At 48.1% G+C, this 22,395-nt stretch overlaps 1 protein-coding gene across 1 annotated transcript in view; it reads left to right on the top strand.

The window, feature by feature from the left end:
• The window catches only part of LOC120920119, a 54,105-nt gene extending 31,944 nt beyond the window's left edge, over positions 1 to 22,161 (top strand). The window contains exons 5-12 of the mRNA XM_040332031.1: positions 91 to 131; positions 2,758 to 2,842; positions 9,147 to 9,458; positions 15,659 to 15,913; positions 17,681 to 17,777; positions 18,075 to 18,171; positions 19,209 to 19,292; positions 21,937 to 22,161. Of these exons, the coding sequence (XP_040187965.1) occupies positions 91 to 131; positions 2,758 to 2,842; positions 9,147 to 9,458; positions 15,659 to 15,913; positions 17,681 to 17,777; positions 18,075 to 18,171; positions 19,209 to 19,292; positions 21,937 to 22,020 (1,055 nt within the window). The 3' untranslated portion in view covers positions 22,021 to 22,161. The remainder of the gene's footprint in view (positions 1 to 90; positions 132 to 2,757; positions 2,843 to 9,146; positions 9,459 to 15,658; positions 15,914 to 17,680; positions 17,778 to 18,074; positions 18,172 to 19,208; positions 19,293 to 21,936) is intronic.
• Positions 22,162 to 22,395: the final 234 nt, after the last annotated feature.

Here is a 22,395-nt window from a genome sequence, read left to right as displayed (position 1 = left end):
AACATCCAGTTTTGTTTATTGCTGTCCGTGTCCCCACTGGGGAGATACACCCTCCTATTTACGTCAATTTACCATGTGCTCAAATTACAGGTACAGAGAAGGACACGGAAGTCAGTACGATCTGTGATAAGGTAAATGTTATGTATATCACTAGACATGATACACATGAGGCCACATTTTTTTTTAAAGGATACCAAAAGTGGCTTACGCTGATACAGTTGCAAAGTGTCAATTTTGCTTGATCGGCTTCTAAAACATTTACACCCGACCAACCACACCTACATGAGATCGTTGGGCATCCAGTTTCGAAAACCATGGTTATTAATGTGGAGTTGACCTCCCTTTGTGGCTACAATGTGGTACACCCCCACTGATATGCCTAAAAGCTGTGGCCACCTGACCTACACACCTATATGACCTTATTGGACATTCCATTGCGAAAACATGGATAATAATATGGCGTTGGCATGTCTTTGTGGTTATAATGCAGTATTGCCCCATTAATATGCTCATAAGCTGTGGCCACCTGATCATCACACCTATATGAGATTGTTGGACATCCCGTCTTGAAACCACTGACCTGCACAGAGACCTGACCTCAACCCGATAGAACACCTTTGGGATAAATTAGACCAGAGACCTGCCTGACCTACGCACGCTGACCAGAGACCTGCCTGACCTACACACGCTGACCAGTGACCTGCCTGACCTACACACGCTGACCAGAGACCTGCCTGACCTACACACGCTGACCAGTGACCTGCCTGACCTACACAGGCTGACCAGAGACCTGCCTGACCTACACACACTGACCAGAGACCTGCCTGACCTACACACACTGACCAGAGACCTGCCTGACCTACACACGCTGACCAGTGACCTGCCTGACCTACACACGCTGACCAGTGACCTGCCTGACCTACACAGGCTGACCAGTGACCTGCCTGACCTACATACACTGACCAGAGACCTGCCTGACCTACACAAGCTGACCAGAGACCTGCCTGACCTACATACACTGACCAGAGACCTGCCTGACCTACACACACTGACCAGAGACCTGCCTGACCTACACACGCTGACCAGTGACCTGCCTGACCTACACACGCTGACCAGTGACCTGCCTGACCTACACAGGCTGACCAGTGACCTGCCTGACCTACATACACTGACCAGAGACCTGCCTGACCTACACAAGCTGACCAGAGACCTGCCTGACCTACATACACTGACCAGAGACCTGCCTGACCTACACACACTGACCAGAGACCTGCCTGACCTACACACGCTGACCAGTGACCTGCCTGACCTACACACGCTGACCAGTGACCTGCCTGACCTACACAGGCTGACCAGTGACCTGCCTGACCTACATACACTGACCAGAGACCTGCCTGACCTACACAAGCTGACCAGTGACCTGCCTGACCTACACACGCTGACCAGAGACCTGCCTGACCTACACACACTGACCAGAGACCTGCCTGACCTACACAAGCTGACCAGTGACCTGCCTGACCTACACAAGCTGAACAGTGACCTGCCTGACAAACACACACTGACCAGAGACCTGCCTGACCTACACACGCTGACCAGAGACCTGCCTGACCTACACACGCTGACCAGTGACCTGCCTGACAAACACACACTGACCAGAGACCTGCCTGACCTACACACGCTGACAAGTGACCTGCCTGACCTACACACACTGACCAGAGACCTGCCTGACCAACACACGCTGACCAGAGACCTGCCTGACCTACACATGCTGACCAGAGACCTGCCTGACCTACACAAGCTGACCAGTGACCCGCCTGACCTACACACGCTGACCAGAGACCCGCCTGACCTACACACGCTGACCAGAGACCTGCCTGACCTACACAAGCTGACCAGTGACCCGCCTGACCTACACACACTGACCAGAGACCCGCCTGACCTACTCACGCTGACCAGAGACCTGCCTGACCTACACACGCTGACCAGAGACCCGCCTGACCTACACACGCTGACCAGAGACCTGCCTGACCTACACAAGCTGACCAGAGACCCGCCTGACCTACACACGCTGACCAGAGACCCGCCTGACCTACACACGCTGACTAGTGACCTGCCTGACCTACACAAGCTGACCAGTGACCTGCCTGACCTAAACACACTGCGACCTACTGACAATGACATACATGCACACACTGTGTGTCTGACCTACCTCAGTCAGCCGTGGTGTGCAGGCACAGCAGTCAGTCAGTCAATCGTCAGCGTCGGAGAGGAGCCAAGCCGAGGAGGAGAGGAGAGCCACCCGCCCAAGTGGGGATGTAGCGTTCCCACCTTCTGGAGCCTGCAGGCTAAGATAGAGGTCACCGTCGTCAAGTCACACGTCGCCCAGTCCTCACATTGGCACTGCAGGCTCCAGAAGGCCAATTTCAGGCACACTCGGCCACAATGGCACTCGGCAACTTTCGGGCGCACTCGGCCACTTTCGACCACTATGGCACTCGGCCACTTTCGAACGCACACAGACACTTTCGGCCGTACTTGCGACAAGATTGGTCCCAGCTGGCCGGCGCTCGGGGCTAACAATAGAATTCAGCATTCCATAGACTCTGGGCTTTTCGGGGTCACATTAAATGCACGTGACCTGATAACACATAATATTACTAATGCTGGAGGTCCCCTGTATGTCATCCTGTACTCATTAGGTGCTCCTATTTGTCTGCAACTGTTTTAAAATCCCCTTTTCTTCTGATTCTCCGGCAGGTGCCCTTGGCTGAACCCAGTCTGAGACAAAAACAATTGGCCGTCTACACACAGCTGCAACATGTGATACAACTGCAAGGGAAATAAATAATTGATTTCGCAATGTTTTGTGTGATGAGTGTTTTTCTCCAGGCTTGACGGAATAAACATTTATTGTAGTTTTGCTTGTGTTTGATATAAAGCCCAAAAATGGGTTCTCCCCTCCTGCCCCTCCCTCTGGTCTTTTCCCGGGAGTGGGTGGTTCTTCGATGATGTAGAGACTTGATGGCGTCAGGGTCACTCTTTGCATCCTTGTATGTGTGTCCAGGGGTCCTTGGTGATGCCTACCCCCCAATCCCCCATTCCCAGCACAGGGGTCCATGATTCCCCACCACCACTCACAGTATGTCCTCGGTCTTCTTGATTGCATCATTCATCCTGGAAGACCGAGGACACCTAGTGGCAGATTTAGTGAATCACGGATCTAGAACAAGCGTGCAACCAGTAAATTGTTGAAGTATTTAATATGCTTGTACTTGGACTAGTTCAATGATTTACCAAGCATTGAGAACAACAGAAACCCCAAAATAAAATAAAGGGAGAGGTCAACTCAGTCAGCTCCTAAATGACAGTAATCCTACTTCTTCCTCAGGAGTGTACACTACATACAGACAAAGGAAAAAACAGAGACACAGGACTTGCACCCAGCTCCCCTGGCATGCCTCCAGAAATCCACTGTGTCACACTCACCAAACTTCTCCTTCCCTGAGTCCATGATGGAGAACTTTAACTGGACATGTGTTCCAATAGCTTCTCCGGCCCCTCTGTTCCAGAACACCTCCTCCATGACCGTGTAAGGATGAGGCTCCCTCCCAGCTCTCCCGGACCCCTCTGTTCCATGCTCTCAGGACACCTCCTCCATGACCGTGTAAGGATGAGGCTCCCTCCCAGCTCTCCCGGACCCCTCTGTTCCATGTTCTCAGGACACCTCCTCCATGACCGTGTAAGGATGAGGCTCCCTCCCAGCTCTCCCGGACCCCTCTGCTGGGCCCCATACCACCCCCCCCCCAGATGGGGATGGGGCCCCTACTGCTATCTAGCACTATATTCTCCACATCTGCCAGCCGACAACTCCTCCCCAGTGAGCTGTTACCTCAGCTTATATGGGAGGCCTGCCCCCTGCCAATTCCAGTTGGGGATTGGTCAGGGCTCCTCTCATGAGCTGCCTGTCACTCTAATCCTGTGCCCTGCCCCTCTTCCAGAACATTCTCCCTGGAAGCAGGGGAGGCGCCCCAGAACCAAAGCACAGGTGGTCACACCCACTGCTACACCAACCACTCCCTTCCCACAGATCAAAACAAACAGGCCTAGCCTGAAGCAAAGGCCTGCCTAAATTTACCTGCGCTGGCAGCTTTACTTCACAAAAATCCTACACTAGTGTAACGGAACGTCCCACACTCCGCTTGAGTGCTTTCGTCATATACCGCTTCCTATCAGCCTGGATATAGATATCAGATATTCCAGCTGCTCACAAGCACACGACGAGACGAGACTTGGTTGTCTGCTGAACATGGAGTGTTTAATAGAACCAAGAATACAACCTTATATACAGTTTAAAGAGGAGGTAACCAGAACATAAATTAACATGAGCTAATTAACTAATCATTTACCCAGACTAGGCGACTCATAGATATGACCTTTCAGGGTAGACGTCACATCTCTTCGATCACCTGCTATACAATACACATTATCATAAGTGTAAACACAGGACATCTTCACACAATAGCAGGGTCAATTAGCACAGAGAACAGACAGATGGCTGGAGGGGATGGCATTAGCATCTAACAGTATGTGTCCCAACATTATGAAAGAGTCACTCTTACAATTAACCCGTTGAGTTCAGAATCAACAACCAGTAAATAGTTCTTTACAGATATCCTGGAATATATTGTGGGTAATAATTACATAATAATCCCATCTCAGGTAGTCCAAGATATAATTTCTCAGTCATCCTATGCCCCTAGTGGACATAGGATGATTTTAGATATAAGAGGGTCCGGGGATGTCCCGGGTGAGTCTGTCACAACTAGCAACTACCCATATCTCCCAACCATCACGGATTGTGCGAGACCCTCCCATCAGGCTCCACCCCAATGTACCACCCCCACTACAACCCATGGCACCGCCCCAGGTCGGTGGCCATCTTGCTACACCCAACAATAGTGATACACCCAGTCAATCCACAGGAAGACTCCCTATGATGACTTCCTGCGACGGCCATATTGGTACACCCATCCCTCTATGCCCAGTACTAAACCACACCGGAGCATATTATAGGGAAGACGTTAATCCATTAATGGTATTAGAATATGGGGATAAGGCAGAGGCAAGTATTGGCAGTCGCTGCCACTCACCCGAGCTCCAAGAAGTACAAGAAGTGAACCCCCCAGGTGGGCCTCGACTACCCCGTTTTCCCGCATTCCCGCAATAGAGCCAATTTTCCTGCATAATGCTATTGACCTGCAATACGAGCTAGGTGATAAGCGTGGGGGGTTTGCTACCCAGACCCACCCCTCGGTCAAGGGAAGCGGAGAAGGAGGAAGAGCCGAGGTAAGCTGTTATTACACACACCCCCCCCCCCCCCCCGCTCATCAACTACATGTCGTTTGTATCGTCTGTACCCGCGATAGCACCTGCACAACAACTTCTTCAAATCAAAGCTCAACTTCGGTCAACGTGTGCCGCATTATGAAGTTCATAAGTTGGGAGGTATGACTACCTATGGTAAAGGGTGCTACAGGTGTAACTATCAGAGTATGTCCTCCCTCCTAGATTGTAAGCGCTAAGGAGTAGGGCCCCCCAATTCCTCCTGGATTGAATTGTATTGTAACTGTACTGTCTGCCCCCAAGTTCTAAAGAGCTGCGCAAACTGTTGGCGCTATATAAATCCTGTAAAATAATTATTAGGGTTGTCCCGATACCGATACTAGTATAGAGCACTTGTACTCGGGCAAATGCTCCCGATGCTTCACCCGATACTTGTACTGTCGGCGGTGATCAGTGCAGTGAAGTTACAAGCACCGATCACCGCTGATTTTAAAGCAGCTGAAAGCTGCCGTGTATCCCGTGTATGCCACCGTGTATCCCGTGTATGCCGCCGTGTATCCCGTGTATGCCGCCGTGTATCTCGTGTATGCCACTGTGTATCAAGTGTATGCCGCTGTGTATCAAGTGTATGCCGCCGTGTATCCCGTGTATGCCGCCGTGTAAGCCGCCGCGTATCCCGTGCATGCCGCCGTGTATCCCGTGCATCGCGCTGTGTATCCTGTGCATCCCGCCATGTATCTCTCCCCTTCCGTGCTCCTCCTCCACCCCCTGGAATTGTCAGGATGGAGAGCGGGGTAGGAGCCGGTAAATCCGGCTCCTTACTGCTCCGAATGGACAGAGTCAGTGATCACTGACTCTGTCCATTCACATAACTGAAACATTGTAACCTGTGTTTACCATTGTTTCAGTTTATGAAAGAAGAGAAGCCGCTGTCTTCACTCCATTCATTTTCAGCGCAGCTAATGCTGCTGAGAAAGGGACTGGGGAACATGTGTCCCTAGTCCCTTTCTCTGTCTCAAAGGGAAGATGTCAGAGGTCTGTTAAGACCCCTGATATCTCACCAAAGCCCCCCCAACAGGGCTGAAAAAATAAATAAAAAAATAAAGAATAAAAAAACAAAAGAATAAAAAAAATGTTTGTAGAAAATAAAAAAATTTAAGAAAAAACACACTGACACGGTCCACCACCCCCACCCCTTAAAAAAAAGAAAGCATTATAAATAAATAAAAATTTAAAAAAAATTAAAAACACATTGTTAAAGATAAAAAAAAAACATATTGACACATGTGCCGCTGTCACATGAGATTAAAAAAAACGTATCGGTATTCGGTATCGGCAAGTACTTGAAAAAAAGTATCGGTACTTGTACTCGGTCTAAACCCTAATGATTATAATAATAATAATAATAATAATGCTCACCTATGGAAATGGTAAGGTACAAGTACATGTAGCAATATGTTATATTGAACTTCTGCCACTAGGTGTCTCACTGCTTTGAGACAAACATTATACCGAATTTGCCGGCATATAAGACGACCCCCTAATTTTGCAGCTAAAATGTTGGTTTTGGGATATACTCGCCGTATAAGATGACCCCCTTCTTACTAGTCATGCCTTGCCTCACGGTGCAATTACATGCCTCACTGTGCCATTACATAGCCAGACTGTGCCACCATTACATGCCAGACTGTGCCACCATTACATGCCAGACTGTGCCACTACATGCCTCACTGTGCCATTACATGCCAGACTGTGCCACCATTACATGCCAGACTGTGCCACTACATGCCTCACTGTGCCATTACATGCCTCACTGTGCCATTACATGCCAGACTCACTGTGCCCCATTACATGCCTCACTGTGCCACTACATGCCTCACTGTGCCACTACATGCCAGACTCACTGTGCTCCATTACATGCCTCACTGTGTCACTGCATGTCTTGACGATCCCTTACCTTATCCTAAGACATGCAGTATCTGTCAGACCGCGGCCGTCCATTTTTTCAAAAGCCGTGCCTCCTTCTTCTGCTGTTCCGTGATAGGCAGAACACTCAGCTTCCCGGGAGACACTGTGTTCAGTGTTCGCCTATCACGGAGGCCCTCTCGTCCTCGGTCTCGGAGGCAGGGGGTGTTAGTGGCAGGGGGTGATTGGAGGCAGGGGGTGTTGGTGGCACCTCAGAGGGGATGGTGGGACCGCAGAGGGTGGAGGATGGAGACGGGTTGTTGGTGGCACCGCAGAGGGGGATGGAGGCAGGGGATGATGGAGGCAGGGGGTGATTGGAGGCAAGGGGCCTGGGGGAGATTGGAGGCAGGGGGAGATTGGAGGGAGATTAAAGGCAGGGGGAGGTTGTGGCACCGCAGAGGGGGTGAAGGCAGGGGGTGTTGGTGGCAGAGGGGGATGGAGGCAGGGGGTGTTGGTGGCAGAGGGGGGTGAAGGCAGGGGGTGTTGGTGGCAGAGGGGGGTCGAGGCAGGGGATGTTGGTGGCAGAGGGGGTGAAGGCATGGGGTGTTGGTGGCAGAGGGGGGTGAAGGCAGGGGGTGTTGGTGGCAGAGGGGGGTGGAGGCAGGGGGTGTTGGTGGCAGAGGGGGGTGAAGGCATGGGGTGTTGGTGGCAGAGGGGGGTGGAGGCAGGGGGTGTTGGTGGCAGAGGGGGGGAAGGCAGGGGGTGTTGGTGGCAGAGGGGGGTGGAGGCAGGGGGTGTTGGTGGCAGAGGGGGGTGAAGGCATGGGGTGTTGGTGACAGAGGGGGGTGAAGGCAGGGGGTGTTGGTGGCAGAGGGGGGTGGAGGCAGGGGGTGTTGGTGGCAGAGGGGGGTGAAGGCATGGGGTGTTGGTGGCAGAGGGGGTGGAGGCAGGGGGTGTTGGTGGCAGAGGGGGGTGAAGGCAGGGGGTGTTGGTGGCAGAGGGGGGTGAAGGCAGGGGGTGTTGGTGGCAGAGGGGGGTGAAGGCAGGGGGTGTTGGTGGCAGAGGGGGGTGGAGGCAGGGGGTGTTGGTGGCAGAGGGGGGTGAAGGCATGGGGTGTTGGTGGCAGAGGGGGGTGAAGGCAGGGGGTGTTGGTGGCAGAGGGGGGTGAAGGCAGGGGGTGTTGGTGGCAGAGGGGGGTGGAGGCAGGGGGTGTTGGTGGCAGAGGGGGGTGAAGGCATGGGGTGTTGGTGGCAGAGGGGGGTGAAGGCAGGGGGTGTTGGTGGCAGAGGGGGATGGAGGTAGGGGGTGATGTGACTAAATAATTTGCCCTTATTATATTGAAAATAACAAAAATTTGTACTTGTACTTGTTTGTAGCCTTTATACTGAAATTTGCACCTAAAAATGTAATTTAGTAACTTTTGTGAAATGCCAGTAAAAATTTGGCTGCGCCAGTAAATTTCGGGTGTCGTGCCAGTAAATTTAAATCTGGTAGGTTGACAACACTGCTCCGTTTGGAAATGGCTCACACCCTTTCGATGACCGAGCATGTTCCCATCTGGTGATTTCCATTATATTCAGTTGTTTTTCCAAGTTCCCCGTTCTAAAGAGTTAAAGGGAAGCACACAGCCCAGCTGCACAGTTATGAAGAAGTAGGTGCCGCAGACCATCGGAAATGTCTCCGTACTGCTGGCTGCTTCTACTGCCGTCTCTCTACAGATGTAAGTGTGAATTCCTTAAATTCTATCTATCTACTTTATCTATCTACACTATATTACCAAAACTCAATACTGAACCCTACAGACTAAGACTGGGGCACCATTAAAGTTCATGAGTGTGAAGGCAGGCGTCCCGATACTTTTGGTAATATAGGGTATATATTCTTCCACTCCTTCTCAGATGCGTTGGGTTCTGGTTCCTGTGGAGAAATGAAGCACGTGATCAGCCAGGAATCAGGAGACGTTCTTCTACAAGTGGACAAGCCCGGGGTGATCGAAATTTCTTGGGTCTTCTTGAACACCCTCATTGCCATGACCAGGCCCCATGAACCTGTGGAGGTGAAGTCCCGTCAGTTCAAAAACCGGCTCTACAATGGAACAAACGGATCGCTGAACATCACAAAGCTGACCAAGGAAAACCAAGGAGAGTTTGTGGCCAACCTACGATCGGGTGAAGAAGAGTGCAATCAGAACTTTCACCTCACCGTATACAGTAAGTCTCATGATTCCAACAATATACAGATTGCATTGCAGATACCCATGGGCGCTGGTGAGGCTGCATTTGATGGGCGCTGGTGAGGCTGCATTTGATGGGTACTGGTGAGGCTGCATTGATGGGCACTGGTGAGGCTGCATTTGATGGGTACTGGTGAGGCTGCATTGATGGGCACTGGTGAGGCTGCATTTGATGGGTGCTGGTGAGGCTGCCTTTGATGGGCGCTGGTGAGGATACATTTGACGGGCACTGGTGAGACTGCATTTGATGGGCGCTGGTGGGGGTGCATTAGATGGGCGCTGGTGAGGCTGCATTTGATGGGCGCTGGTGAGATTGCATTTGATGGGCGCTGGTGAGGGTGCATTGATGGGCACTGGTGAGGCTGCATTTGATGGGTGCTGGTGAGGCTGCCTTTGATGGGCGCTGGTGAGGATACATTTGACCAGTGGCGGCTGGTGAAGTTTTATGATGGGGGGGCGCAATACCCCGCCCTTCCACATTTGGTCCCTCCCACTTCTCATAAGCCACACCCCTTATAGAATCCACCACTCCGTCCCCTGTATTCCACTCAATGTCAGGAGTATACAGCTCAGCGTCACAGCACAGAGTATATAGCCCCAGCATCACAAATCATGGTATATAGCGTAGCCTTACAGATCGGTGCAAACAAACTAAAATATGACACTGTTAGTAATGAAGGACTCAAAATGGGCAGGAGATTACCAGAGACTGCGGACATACTGCACAAGATTACCAGAGACTGCGGACATACTGCACAGGATTACCAGAGACTGCGGACATACTGCACAGGATTACCAGAGACTGCGGACATACTGCACGAGATTACCAGAGACTGCGGACATACTGCACAAGATTACCAGAGACTGCGGACATACTGCACAAGATTACCAGAGACTGCGGACATACTGCACAAGATTACCAGAGACTGCGGACATACTGCACAAGATTACCAGAGACTGCGGACATACTGCACAGGATTACCAGAGACTGCGGACATACTGCACAGGATTACCAGAGACTGCGGACATACTGCACAAGATTACCAGAGACTGCGGACATACTGCACAGGATTACCAGAGACTGCGGACATACTGCACAAGATTACCAGAGACTGCGGACATACTGCACAGGATTACCAGAGACTGCGGACATACTGCACAGGATTACCAGAGACTGCGGACATACTGCACAAGATTACCAGAGACTGCGGACATACTGCACAAGATTACCAGAGACTGCGGACATACTGCAGGAGATTACCAGAGACTGCGGACATACTGCAGGAGATTACCAGAGACTGCGGACATACTGCAGGAGATTACCAGAGACTGCGGACATACTGCAAAAGATTACCAGAGACTGCGGACATACTACACAAGATTACCAGACTGCGGACATACTACACAAGATTACCAGAGACTGCGGACATACTGCAGGAGATTACCAGAGACTGCGGACATACTGCAGGAGATTACCAGAGACTGCGGACATACTACACAAGATTACCAGAGACTGCGGACATACTACACAAGATTACCAGAGACTGCGGACATACTGCACAAGATTACCAGAGACTGCAGGAATTACTTGTCCTGCGACTTGGGACTTAAATGTTGCATGACAAGTCGTACCCCATGATTTCCAATGAGAACCGTTCATATCTGTGCGACTTCAAAGTAGTCCCTGCTAGGGTTGTCCCGATACCACTTTTTTAGGACCGAGTACAAGTACCGATACTTTTTTTCAAGTAGTCGCCGATACCGAATACCGATACTTTTTTTAAATGTGTCCCCAAATGCAGCCATGTCCCCCCCATATGCAGCCATGTCCCCCACATATGCAGCCATGTCCCTCTAGCCATGTCCCTCACATATGCAGCCATGTCCCTCACATATGCAGCAATGTCCCTCACATATGCAGCAATGTCCCTCTAGCCATGTCCCTCACATATGCAGCAATGTCCCTCTAGCCATGTCCCTCACATATGCAGCAATGTCCCTCTAGCCATGTCCCTCGATGCGGCGGCACGATGCAGCAGGAGCGGCGGGGGGGGGAAAGGGGGGGGGAAGTATTCTATTTAGGTATCGGGGGTATTTGCGCGAGTACGAGTACTCCCGCAAATACTCGGTATCGGTCCCGATACCGATACTGGTATCGGTATCTGGACAACCCTAGTCCCTGCATTACTTTGGTCCCACTTTGATGCAACTTGAGGTCCGTAGACCTTGAGAATACACATGCATTGCTTTAAAGGAGTTCTCTGAGCTAAAACTTTTAACCCCCGCTGTGCCCGGGCTGTAAAACTATACAAAATAAACTTTCACTTACCTGCCTACGATCCCCCGTTGTTCCGATATCGCCGTCCCGTTCTCCGGTCCCGGGCACCTTCCGCTTCCTGGGGGTCGGTGACTCACAGTGCGCTCAGCCTATCAGCGGCCGCGACGGGACATTGCTGCGGCCGCTGATAGGCTGAGCGCACTGTGAGTCACCGACCCCCAGGAAGTGGAAGAGACCGGGACCGGAGAACGGGACGGCGATATCGGAACAACGGGGGATCGTAGGCAGGTAAGTGAAAGTTTATTTTGTATAGTTTTACAGCCCGGGCACAGCGGGGGTTAAAAGTTTTAGCTCAGAGAACTCCTTTAAGTCACATCAGAATTGCAGTAGAATTGTGCAACTTTCAGACTGCATTAGCCTGAAAGTCGCAAGATTCTGCCACAATTTTTTGGTGCGATTTTGCAGCGACTTGAAGCAATGCCTATGTATTCTGGAGGTCTATGGACCTCAAGTCACATCAAGGTGGGACAAAAGTAATGCAGAAACTACTTCAAAGTTGCACAGATATGAACAGTTCTCATTGGAAATCATTGGGTCCAACTTATCCTGCAACTTTCCAGTCCCAAGTCGCAGGACAATTTGCAAGCGGGGGGTGGGGTGGTGTTGACGGCCGATATTTTCCCTGCACATTAAGTATAAAAAAAGGGTTTTTTTTAATAACTGGGGGGGGGGTGGTCTGGTGGGGTAGTGTTACCGGCCGCTATTTGTGCTGTAATGAATTTTTACATAGAAAAGAAATGTTGTTAATAAATGGGTAAATTAATTATAAAAAAAAGATTTTTTTAATAACCGTTATTGAAAAAATCTTTTTTTTTATAATTCATTTACCCATTTATTAACAACATTTCTTTTCTATGTAAAAATTCATTACAGCACAAGTAACACTACAGCGGGCGGTAACACTACCCCACCAGACCAACCCCCCCCCCCCCAGTTATTAAAAAAAAAACTTTTTTATACTTAATGCTAAATTGAATCAAATATAAAAAATAAACTGTTAATAAGCTTAATATATTTAACTAATATTAAATCAAAAAAAACATTGATTGGGGGGGGGGGGGGTTGTTGCCTGGCATTATTTTCGCTGAATGTTAAATATTAAAAAATATTTAAAAGAAATATATAAAAAAAAAAGAAATTGGATTAAGCAGGGGGGGTGGAGTTTGGATGCCAGCCGCCGAATATTAGATGCAAAAAAAGACTTTGAATAAGCGGGGGGGGGGGGGGTTTGGGCCGCCGAATATTAGATGCAAAAAAAGACTTTGAATAAGCAGGGGGGGGGGGCCGCCGAATATTAAATAGAAAAAAAACTTTCAATAAGCGGGGGGGTTGTGCCGCCGAATATTAAACGAAAATTAGACGGGCGGGTGCACACAGACAGTGTATGCACCCGCCCGGCCAAAACAATACACTCCATCGCGCCGGAAGCGAGTGGCACGATGGAGAACGCCACAAAGGCATATTTTGTGCCAATGTAGCGCCTTTTTTTACTGACTGGGGGATGGGGGGCGGCGCCCGGGCGCCCCTATGGACGGGCCGCCACTGCATTTGACGGGCACTGGTGAGGCTGCATTTGATGGGCGCTGGTGAGGCTGCATTTGATGGGTACTGGTGAGGCTGCATTTGATGGGCGCTGGTGAGGCTGCATTTGATGGGTGCTGGTGAGGCTGCATTGATGGGCGCTTCATTAAAAAGGTAGGGTATACATGGGCAGGTCAAAGGGCGTGGAGTCAGGGGTGGAGCCAAGGGGGGCGTCAAAATTTGGTTTGGCCTAGGGTGTCAAAAATCTTTGCACCAACCCTGCAGATACCCCACTTTTTTTTGGGGGGGGGGGGGGGTCACATCCGCCAAAAAAATGTGGGACTACAAGTCCCAACATGAACCCCTGATATCTAAGGATGTGATCCCCCCCAAAGGTGTTGGACTACAAGTCGCAGCATGCATCCCTTAGATCTAAGGATGTGACTCCCCCCCCCCAAAAAACTGAAGGACTACAAGTCCCAGCATGAACACCTGAGATCTAAGGGTGTGACTCCCCACCCCCCCCAAACTGAAGGACTACAAGTCCCAGCATTAACACCTGAGATCTAAGGGTGTGATCCCATAGATTTCACGGGTTCTTGCTGGGACCTTTAGTTCTTCACTAGTTGGGGGAAGGGGGTTCACATATTTAGCTCTGAGGTGTTCATGCTGGGGCCTGTAGTTCTTCACGTTTGGGGGGGGGCGCATCCCCCGGAGTCTCCGCCCGTTTCAGAAACCCCCGTGGAAACAGAGGGATCGGCTGAGCTGCAACGACACACTAGGGTGACCACGTGTCCCGGATTGCCCGGGACGGTCCCGCATTTTGCAGGTCTGTCCCGGGCACCTTCTTTCCAGGACAATACAGTGTCCCAGAATGAAACTGACATAGCTAGCCCCCCCCCAGGCCAATCTGATGCCCCCCAAAAAAGGCTGCCACATCACCGCTTTACTCACTGACAGTACTTGTCCTGGCCGAGAATGCCTGGAGGAGCACAATCCCTGCCCCCTGCTTGTGATTGGAGAAATCATAAATCCCACCTCTTGTGTCCAATCACTGTGCTGTGATTCGTTACAGCACAAGCTGATTTTTGGGAAGGGAGGGTGTCCCTGAATGGTAGTTTGGAACTGTGGTCACCCTACGACACACACACACACTGGGGTGGAGGGCACCGTAGCCTGGCGGGCCGTAGATGAGAGCGGCAGACTGTGAGGTTTCGTACAGCGGGGCGGCGACTCTGCTACGGCCAATAGTGAAAACTAAAGAATAATTCTGGATTTCATATCTGGGACATCTCATTCTTCATTCTTTGGTGGATCTCATTCTTCATTCTTTGGTGGGTCTCATTCTTTGATGAATCTCATTCTTTGGTGGATCTCATTCTTTGGTTGATCTCATTCTTTGGTGGATCTCATTCTTTGGTGGATCTCATTCTTTGGTGGATCTCATTCTTTGGTGGAGCGCATTCTTTGGTGGAGCTCATTCTTTGGTGAAGCTCATTCTTTGGTGGATCTCATTCTTTGGTAGATTTCATTCTTTGGTGGATCTCATTCTTTGGTGGATCTCATTCTTTGGTGAAGCTCATTCTTTGGTGGATCTCATTCTTTGGTGGATCTCATTCTTTGGTGGATCTCATTCTTTGGTGGGTCTCATTCTTTAGTGGGTCTCATTCTTTGGTGGGTCTCATTCTTTGGTGGGTCTCTTTCTTTGGTGGATCTCTTTCTTTGGTGGATCTCATTTTTTGGTGGATCTCATTCTTTGGTGGAGCTCATTCTTTGGTGGATCTCATTCTTTGGTGGAGCTCATTCTTTGGTGGATCTCATTCTTTGGTGGAGCTCATTCTTTGGTGGATCTGTTTCTTTGGTGGATCTCATTCTTTGGTGGAGCTCATTCTTTGGTGGGTCTCTTTCTTTGGTGGATCTCATTCTTTGGTGGATCTCATTTTTTGATTGATCTCATTCTTTGGTGGATCTCATTCTTTGGTGGGTCTCTTTCTTTAGTGGATCTCATTCTTTGGTAGGTCTCATTCTTTGGTGAATCTCATTCTTTGGTGGAGCTCATTCTTTGGTGGGTCTCATTCTTTGGTGGATCTCATTCTTTGGTGGTTCTCATTCTTTGGTGGAGCTCATTCTTTGGTGGAGCTCATTCTTTGGTGGGTCTCATTCTTTGGTGGATCTCATTCTTTGGTGGATCTCATTCTTTGGTGGGTCTCTTTCTTTGGTGGATCTCATTCTTTGGTGGGTCTCTTTCTTTGGTGGAGCTCATTCTTTGGTGAATCTCATTCTTTGGTAGATCTTTTTAATTTCGTTTTTTTTTGCAGGTAAACTATCTGATGGCGACATCAACATTCATCACAACGTCACACGCAGCGGAACCTGCAATGTGACTTTAACATGCGCCATTGATAAAAAAGACGTGTCGATCTCTTGGAAGGATTCCATGACCAATACTGTGATAAGGACGTCAACGATACAGGTTGCCGACCCGTACACCAACTCCAGCTGGACCTGTACGGTCTCACATCCAGTTGCCAGCGTCTCCAGAACCGTCATACCGCTGGACTTCTGTCAGAATGGTGAGCTTAAAAGGATCTCCTGCAGGCTCTTGTAGCCACTTCATGTCTAGATGTTCTTGGCTGCAATTCATTGCTCTGGGCTTGGCTTCCTGATGGTGACAACGGTGGGGCATGCCTGCACAATGTGCGTCAGCAAGACCACTTGTAGTGGCTCATGTGGCAAGGGGACAACCCAAGGGCAGTACCAGGACAAGGTCAACTAGAACCCAGAGCGAGCATGCCAAATTCCACCCCCCCCAGATGTGTGAGCATTATGTGTCAGAAAAAATACCCCCCCATCGAGCACAAATTTACATGTTCACCCCCTAAGCACCCAGCTCAAATCCTCTCTCTCTCTCTCCATATGCCCTTAGCCAAAATCCCCCCTAAAAAATCTTCCCCTCCTAGCACAAATCTGCAATCCCCCATTCTAGCACATATGACCCCCACAAGCTTCCCCCCTAGCACAAATACTCCCAATCATTCCTACTAGCACAACACCAAATCCCCCACTTTAAGCACAAATTCCCCCCCACCAATTCCCTATTTTAACACGTATGACCCCCACAAATTTCCCCAATAGCACAAATACTCCCAACTGTCCCTACTAGCACAAATCCCTCCAACACACACTCCAAATCCCCCCTTCCATCACAAATGGCCTTCCCCCAATCCTAGCACAAATGACCCCCGCAAATTCCCCGCTAGCACAAATACACCTAATCATCCCAACTAGCACAAATCCCCACACACACACTCCAAAACCCCCTTCCAGACAAATTCCCCTCCCCAATCCCCCATCCTAGTACAAATGACCCTCACAAATTTTCCCCTAGCACAAATCCTCCCAATCGTCCCTACTAGCACAAATCCCCCCACACACTCCAAATCCCCCCCCCCCCCCTTCAGCGCAAATTCCCCTCCACCAATATACACAAGGCCTATAGGGTTTGGTATAGATTTTAGAAGGGGACGCCATACAAAAATCAAGAGAAAAGAATGAGACACCCCCCCTTTCCAAAATGCCATGCACAATCCTTATCTGAGAATACAGGCCAGGAAAGGGAGGTGGTTAGCATTCCAATCCTCTTCCTGAACCATGCATGGCCTCATACCCTCAATGGGGGCAACCCTTCTAGCATGTTAATGAGAGCAAAGGCCTCATCCCCCACAACCATGACACAGTGTTTGTGGGGGTTCGTGAGAATCTCTGGCAATAAAAGCAAAGGAGATAGGGACTGTGTTTGGTCCTTCAGGTCTGGTTTAAATTATAATGGGAACATTATGCAAAAAAAAAACTAGAAAGAAAAAGCAGGCATGAGGTTCCTCCTCAAATTCTATACAAGGCCCATAGGGTCTGGTATACATAGAGCAAACCTAATTATACAGTAGATTTTAGAAGGAAACGCCATGCAAAAATCAAGAGAAAATAATGAGTTCCCCCCCTCTGAAATGCCATACAAAACCCTTATCTGAAAATACAGGCCAACAAAGGGACAACCCTCTTCCTGGACTATGTAAGGCCACATACCCTCAACGTGGTGGGGTTCCTTTCCGAGGGGCAACCCTTCTAGCAAAGCATCTGCTCCCCATGTTGATGAGAGCAAAGGCCTCTTCCGCCACAATCATGGTGCCGTGTTTGTGAGGGTCCACGTACGGGGGGGAGCTTATTGGAATCTGTGACAAGCTCACAATGGCAGCCCAAGAATATCAAGAAACACAAAATATTTTTTCTAGTTATATCCTGTATTTTGCTAGAAATTAATAAAACGTTGTTTTTTATTACAGAAAGCAAATGGGTAATCGTACTCTTTGCTGTTTTCACTTGTCTCTCCCTACTTGCAATCATTACATTAATTTGCTGGAAGAAACACAATTACATTTGGTAAGCATTTATTATCTTTTTTTTATTTATTTTTTATTCTATAATTAAATTTTTATTACAATTACATTGCAAGAGAAGCATAAAAATAAAACAAATATTAAAAATAATTTAAATTTACTTGATAAAAAAAAAGATTGTATTTGATCTTTTTTTTATTAAGCGCTACTCAATAAAACATTTTTTTTAAATAATATATACAAAGAACCACCACACATTACCTTTAAATGCTACTCTAACTTGAATATTTAAGGTTACTAAATTTATTCATTCATTTTGTGTGCTTTTTTTTTATTTTAGTACGAGGATGAAATGGAAGAGGGAGAATAAATTAGCCTCTACAAGTGATGACCCCCAGCAAACTGAACATGTTTATTGGGATATTGATCATTCAAAGGCAAGTGGGTCTTCTACAAAGTATTTGTTAACAGCAGTGGTCTCCAAACTGTTGCCCGGGGGCCCGGATAAGGCCCTTTGCTTGCTTTCATCTGGCCCTCTGGGGCCATTATTCCCCCCCACTGTCAGCAACAGTGGGACATAGTTCCTTCCACTGACTCCAATGATGGGGCACTATTCCTCTCACTGACACCAATGATGGGACACTATTCCTCCCACTGACACCAATGATGGGACACTATTCCTCCCACTAACACAATGAAGGGGCACCATTCCTCCCACTGATACCAATAATGGGACACTATTCCTCCCACTGACACCAATGATGGGACACTATTCCCCCCACTGATACCAATGATGGGACACTATGATGGGACACTATTCCTCCCACTGACTCCAATGATGGGACACTATTCCTCCCACTGACACCAATGGTGGGACACTATTCCTCTCACTGATACCAATGATGGGACACTATTCCCCCCACTTATACCAATGATGGGACACTATTCCCCCCCAAAAGCAAAGAGGGGACACTGTTTACTTTCACTGACACCATGAGATTTTCTACTCCCATTGGCCACAGTCTGACCCCCTACATTTTGAAGAACAATAAACTGGCCCTTTGTTTAGAATGTTTGGGGACCCCTGGTCTAGATCAACCTTTCTCAACCTTTTCAACACATAGGGGCCCTTGAAATAACTTTCCTGTCTCAGGGAACCCCTGCTAAAAATACCTATATCTACAACTTAGTGTAAGAGTTAGTGGGAATAAATAATAATAATAATAATAATAATAAATAGGGCATAAATGAGCTCCTTCCTAGCTTTTGGCACTCAGTCTTCCCGGAGAGTGATCCAGTATTATAGGCTTGTGAGTGGCAAACATATTTGTTTAATGGTTGATTTCAGTGTTTGGTGGATGCATTGAAAGTCAAAGTTAGTAAGTAGGGAAGGGTTAAAACCTCTATCAAAACTGCATTGCTGTCTGTGTCCCTATGGGTCCATTTTCTGATTTATTTCAATGCATTTTTGCAGGCCTGCAGTAAAACAGAGGCTACCGCAAGGACAAGTAACCCAAAGATTGATCCTGTATATATGACATCGTTACGCCTATCTGGGGTTCGTATGAAATAAAACCGTACTATGCTCACCATTTCTCTTTTTTCACATATTTTTTAAATAGTAGAATTTTCATTGAGCTACACTCAACATTTGTGGACCCTGACCATCACACCTACTACATGACCAAATGTAATTGGACCAGGACTAGAGTTCAGAAGTTTCCAGTGATGGGTCCTATTAATACTAATACCCCAACCCTATTGAACACCTTTGGACCACCACTGAAGATCTTTAGACCTCAACCCTATTGAAGATCTTTGGATCTCAACGCTGCTGAAGACCTTTGGATCTCAACTCTACTGAAGACCTTTGGATCTCGATGCTACTGAAGACCTTTGGATCTCAATGCTACTGAAGACCATTGGATCTCAACGCTACTGAAGACCTTTGGATCTCAATGCTACTGAAGACCTTTGGACCTCAACCCTACTGAAGACCTTTAGAACTCAATGCTACTGAAGACCTTTGGATCTCAATGCTACTGAAGACCTTTGGACCTCAACCCTACTGAAGACCTTTAGATCTTAACTCTACTGAAGACCTTTGGATCTCAACGCTACTGAAGACCTTTGGATCTCGACGCTACTGATACTCTTTGGATCTCAACGCTACTGAAGACCTTTGGACCTCAACCCTACTGAAGACCTTTGGACCTCAACCCTACTGAAGACCTTTGGATCTCAACGCTGCTGAAGACCTTTGGATCTCAACGCTACTGAAGACCTTTGGATCTCAACGCTACTGATGACCTTTTGGATTTCAACCCTACTAAAGACCTGTGGACCTCAACCCTACTGAAGACCTTTGAGATGTATTGGAATGCCAATTGCAAGCCAGATCTTCTCACCCAACATCAGTACCTGACGTCACAAGTCTTCTTTTGACTGAATGCGCACAAATTCCTTCACACACTCCAAAATCTTGAGGAAAGCCTTCTCAGGAAAAGTGGAGGTTGTTGAAGGCAGGCCAACTCTATATGAATGTCTATGTTTTTTTTAATGGGATGTCCAAACTCATAAAGGTGTGATGGTCAGGTGACCACAACTTTTGGACACATCTACATAGTGATCCTTTGATATTATCCCGAGTGGGCAAAATATAGATCCTCTTTAAGCTTTAAGAGGGAGCCTGGAAATCCAACCCATCCAAGAGTACCCACTGGTACTCTTCAACCAGCTGCCCAAGTGCCCAATGACCCCTAAAGGGAAATATACACAGAAAAGGGATACAAAGACAGGACCTATCTACGAGTACTCACTGGTACTCTTCAACCAGCTGCCCAATGACCCCTAAAGGGGAATATATATATACGGAAAAGGAATAAAAAGACAGGGCCCATCTAAGAGTACCCTACAGTATTCTTCAACCAGCTGCCCAATGACCCCCTGAAGGGTAATATATATGCCTCCCTAGACCTAAATAAGCTGTTAACTTTTGCAAGGGAGAATTTTCAAGTTTCCTCGAGTTGGGCTTTAAGTTCACATTCTTCAACCAGCTGCCCAATGACCCCTAAAAGGGGAAAAATACATAGAAAAGGGATACAAAGATGGGGCCATCTAAGAGTACCCACTGGTACTCTTCAACCGCTGCCCAATGACCCCTAAAGGTGGAATATTTACAGAAAAGAGATACAAAGATGGGACCCATCTAAGAGTACCCACCGGTACTCTTTCACTAGCTACCCAAGTGCCCAATGACCCCAAAGGGGTAAAAAAACATAGAAAAGGGATACAAAGATGGGGCCATCTAAGAGTACCCACTGGTACTCTTCAACCAGCTACCCAATGACCCCTAAAGGGGTCATTGGGTAATATTTACAGAAAAGGGATACAAAGATGGGACCCATCTAAGAGTACCCACCGGTATTCTTTCACTAGCTGCCCAAGTGCCCAATGACCCCTAAAAATGGAAATAAACATAGAAAAGGGATACAAAGATGGGGCCATCTAAGAGTACCCACTGGTACTCTTAAACCAGCTGCCCAATGACCCCTAAAGGTGGAATATTTACAGAAAAGGGATACAAAGATGGGACCCATCTAAGAGTACCCACCGGTACTCTTTCACTAGCTGCAGAAGTGCCCAATGACCCCTAAAGGGAAATATACACAGAAAAGGGATACAAAGACAGGACCCATCTCAGAGTACCCACTGGTACTTTTCAACCAGCTGCCCAAGGACCCTTAAAGGGGAATATATATATATGGAAAAATAAAAAGACAGGGCCCACCCAAGAGTACCCACTGGTACTTTTTAAACAGCTTCCCAAGTACCCAACAAACCCCTAAAAGGGAAATATACACAGAAAAGGGATACAAAGACAGGACCCATCTACGAGTACCCACTGGTGCTCTTCAACCAGCTGCCCAATGACCCCTAAAGGAGTATATATATACTGTATATATATATATATATATACACGGAAAAGGGATAAAGAGACAGGGCCCATCTAAGAGTACCTGGATGTCCAACAAACTCATATTAAGCACTGGGTGGGAAGCCAAGTACAAAGTACAGGCCTACTCCATGCAGATAGTGTCCATGGTGGGATTTGAGCCCAGGACCACAGCACAGTGCTAACAATTGCATATTTACAGTAAATGTTCCATAATTCCTTCATCTCTGATTATTTTTTATTACAGAAATCAGCCTATAAAAGAGGCGATTTGCTTCAAGGCGATGATAGCGTTCAAATGTATTGTGACTGGAAGACCACCCAAGAATGAAGAGCTGCGCATTATTCTACGTCATGCTAAATGGAAAGTAACATGAAAGGTACATTCCGGTCACAGATGAAAATGCAGCTTTGAGATGCGCAGAAGGAGCACAACCCCATCTGTTTGCTACTTTCTTTATTTCTCCACTCCGTATTGTCTGTAATCTGGTGATCCTGGAAAGCGCCTGCTGCTGATGCTGGAATAGACTCTTGCCACCTAAATAGGGTTTGTGCTTACAGCATAAATCATGTGACACTCAAAGACAATGTACCAACATATCTGTACATAAGAGTTACATGTCTACTATATTGCCAAAAGTATTGGGACGCCTGCCTTTACATGCACATGAAACTTAACGGCATCCCAGTCTTAGTCTGTAGGGTT

This window comes from Rana temporaria, chromosome 13 (genome assembly GCF_905171775.1).
Source record: "Rana temporaria chromosome 13, aRanTem1.1, whole genome shotgun sequence".
NCBI classification, from domain to species: Eukaryota; Metazoa; Chordata; class Amphibia; order Anura; family Ranidae; genus Rana; species Rana temporaria.
This window is presented reverse-complemented; position numbering and strand designations above follow the sequence as displayed.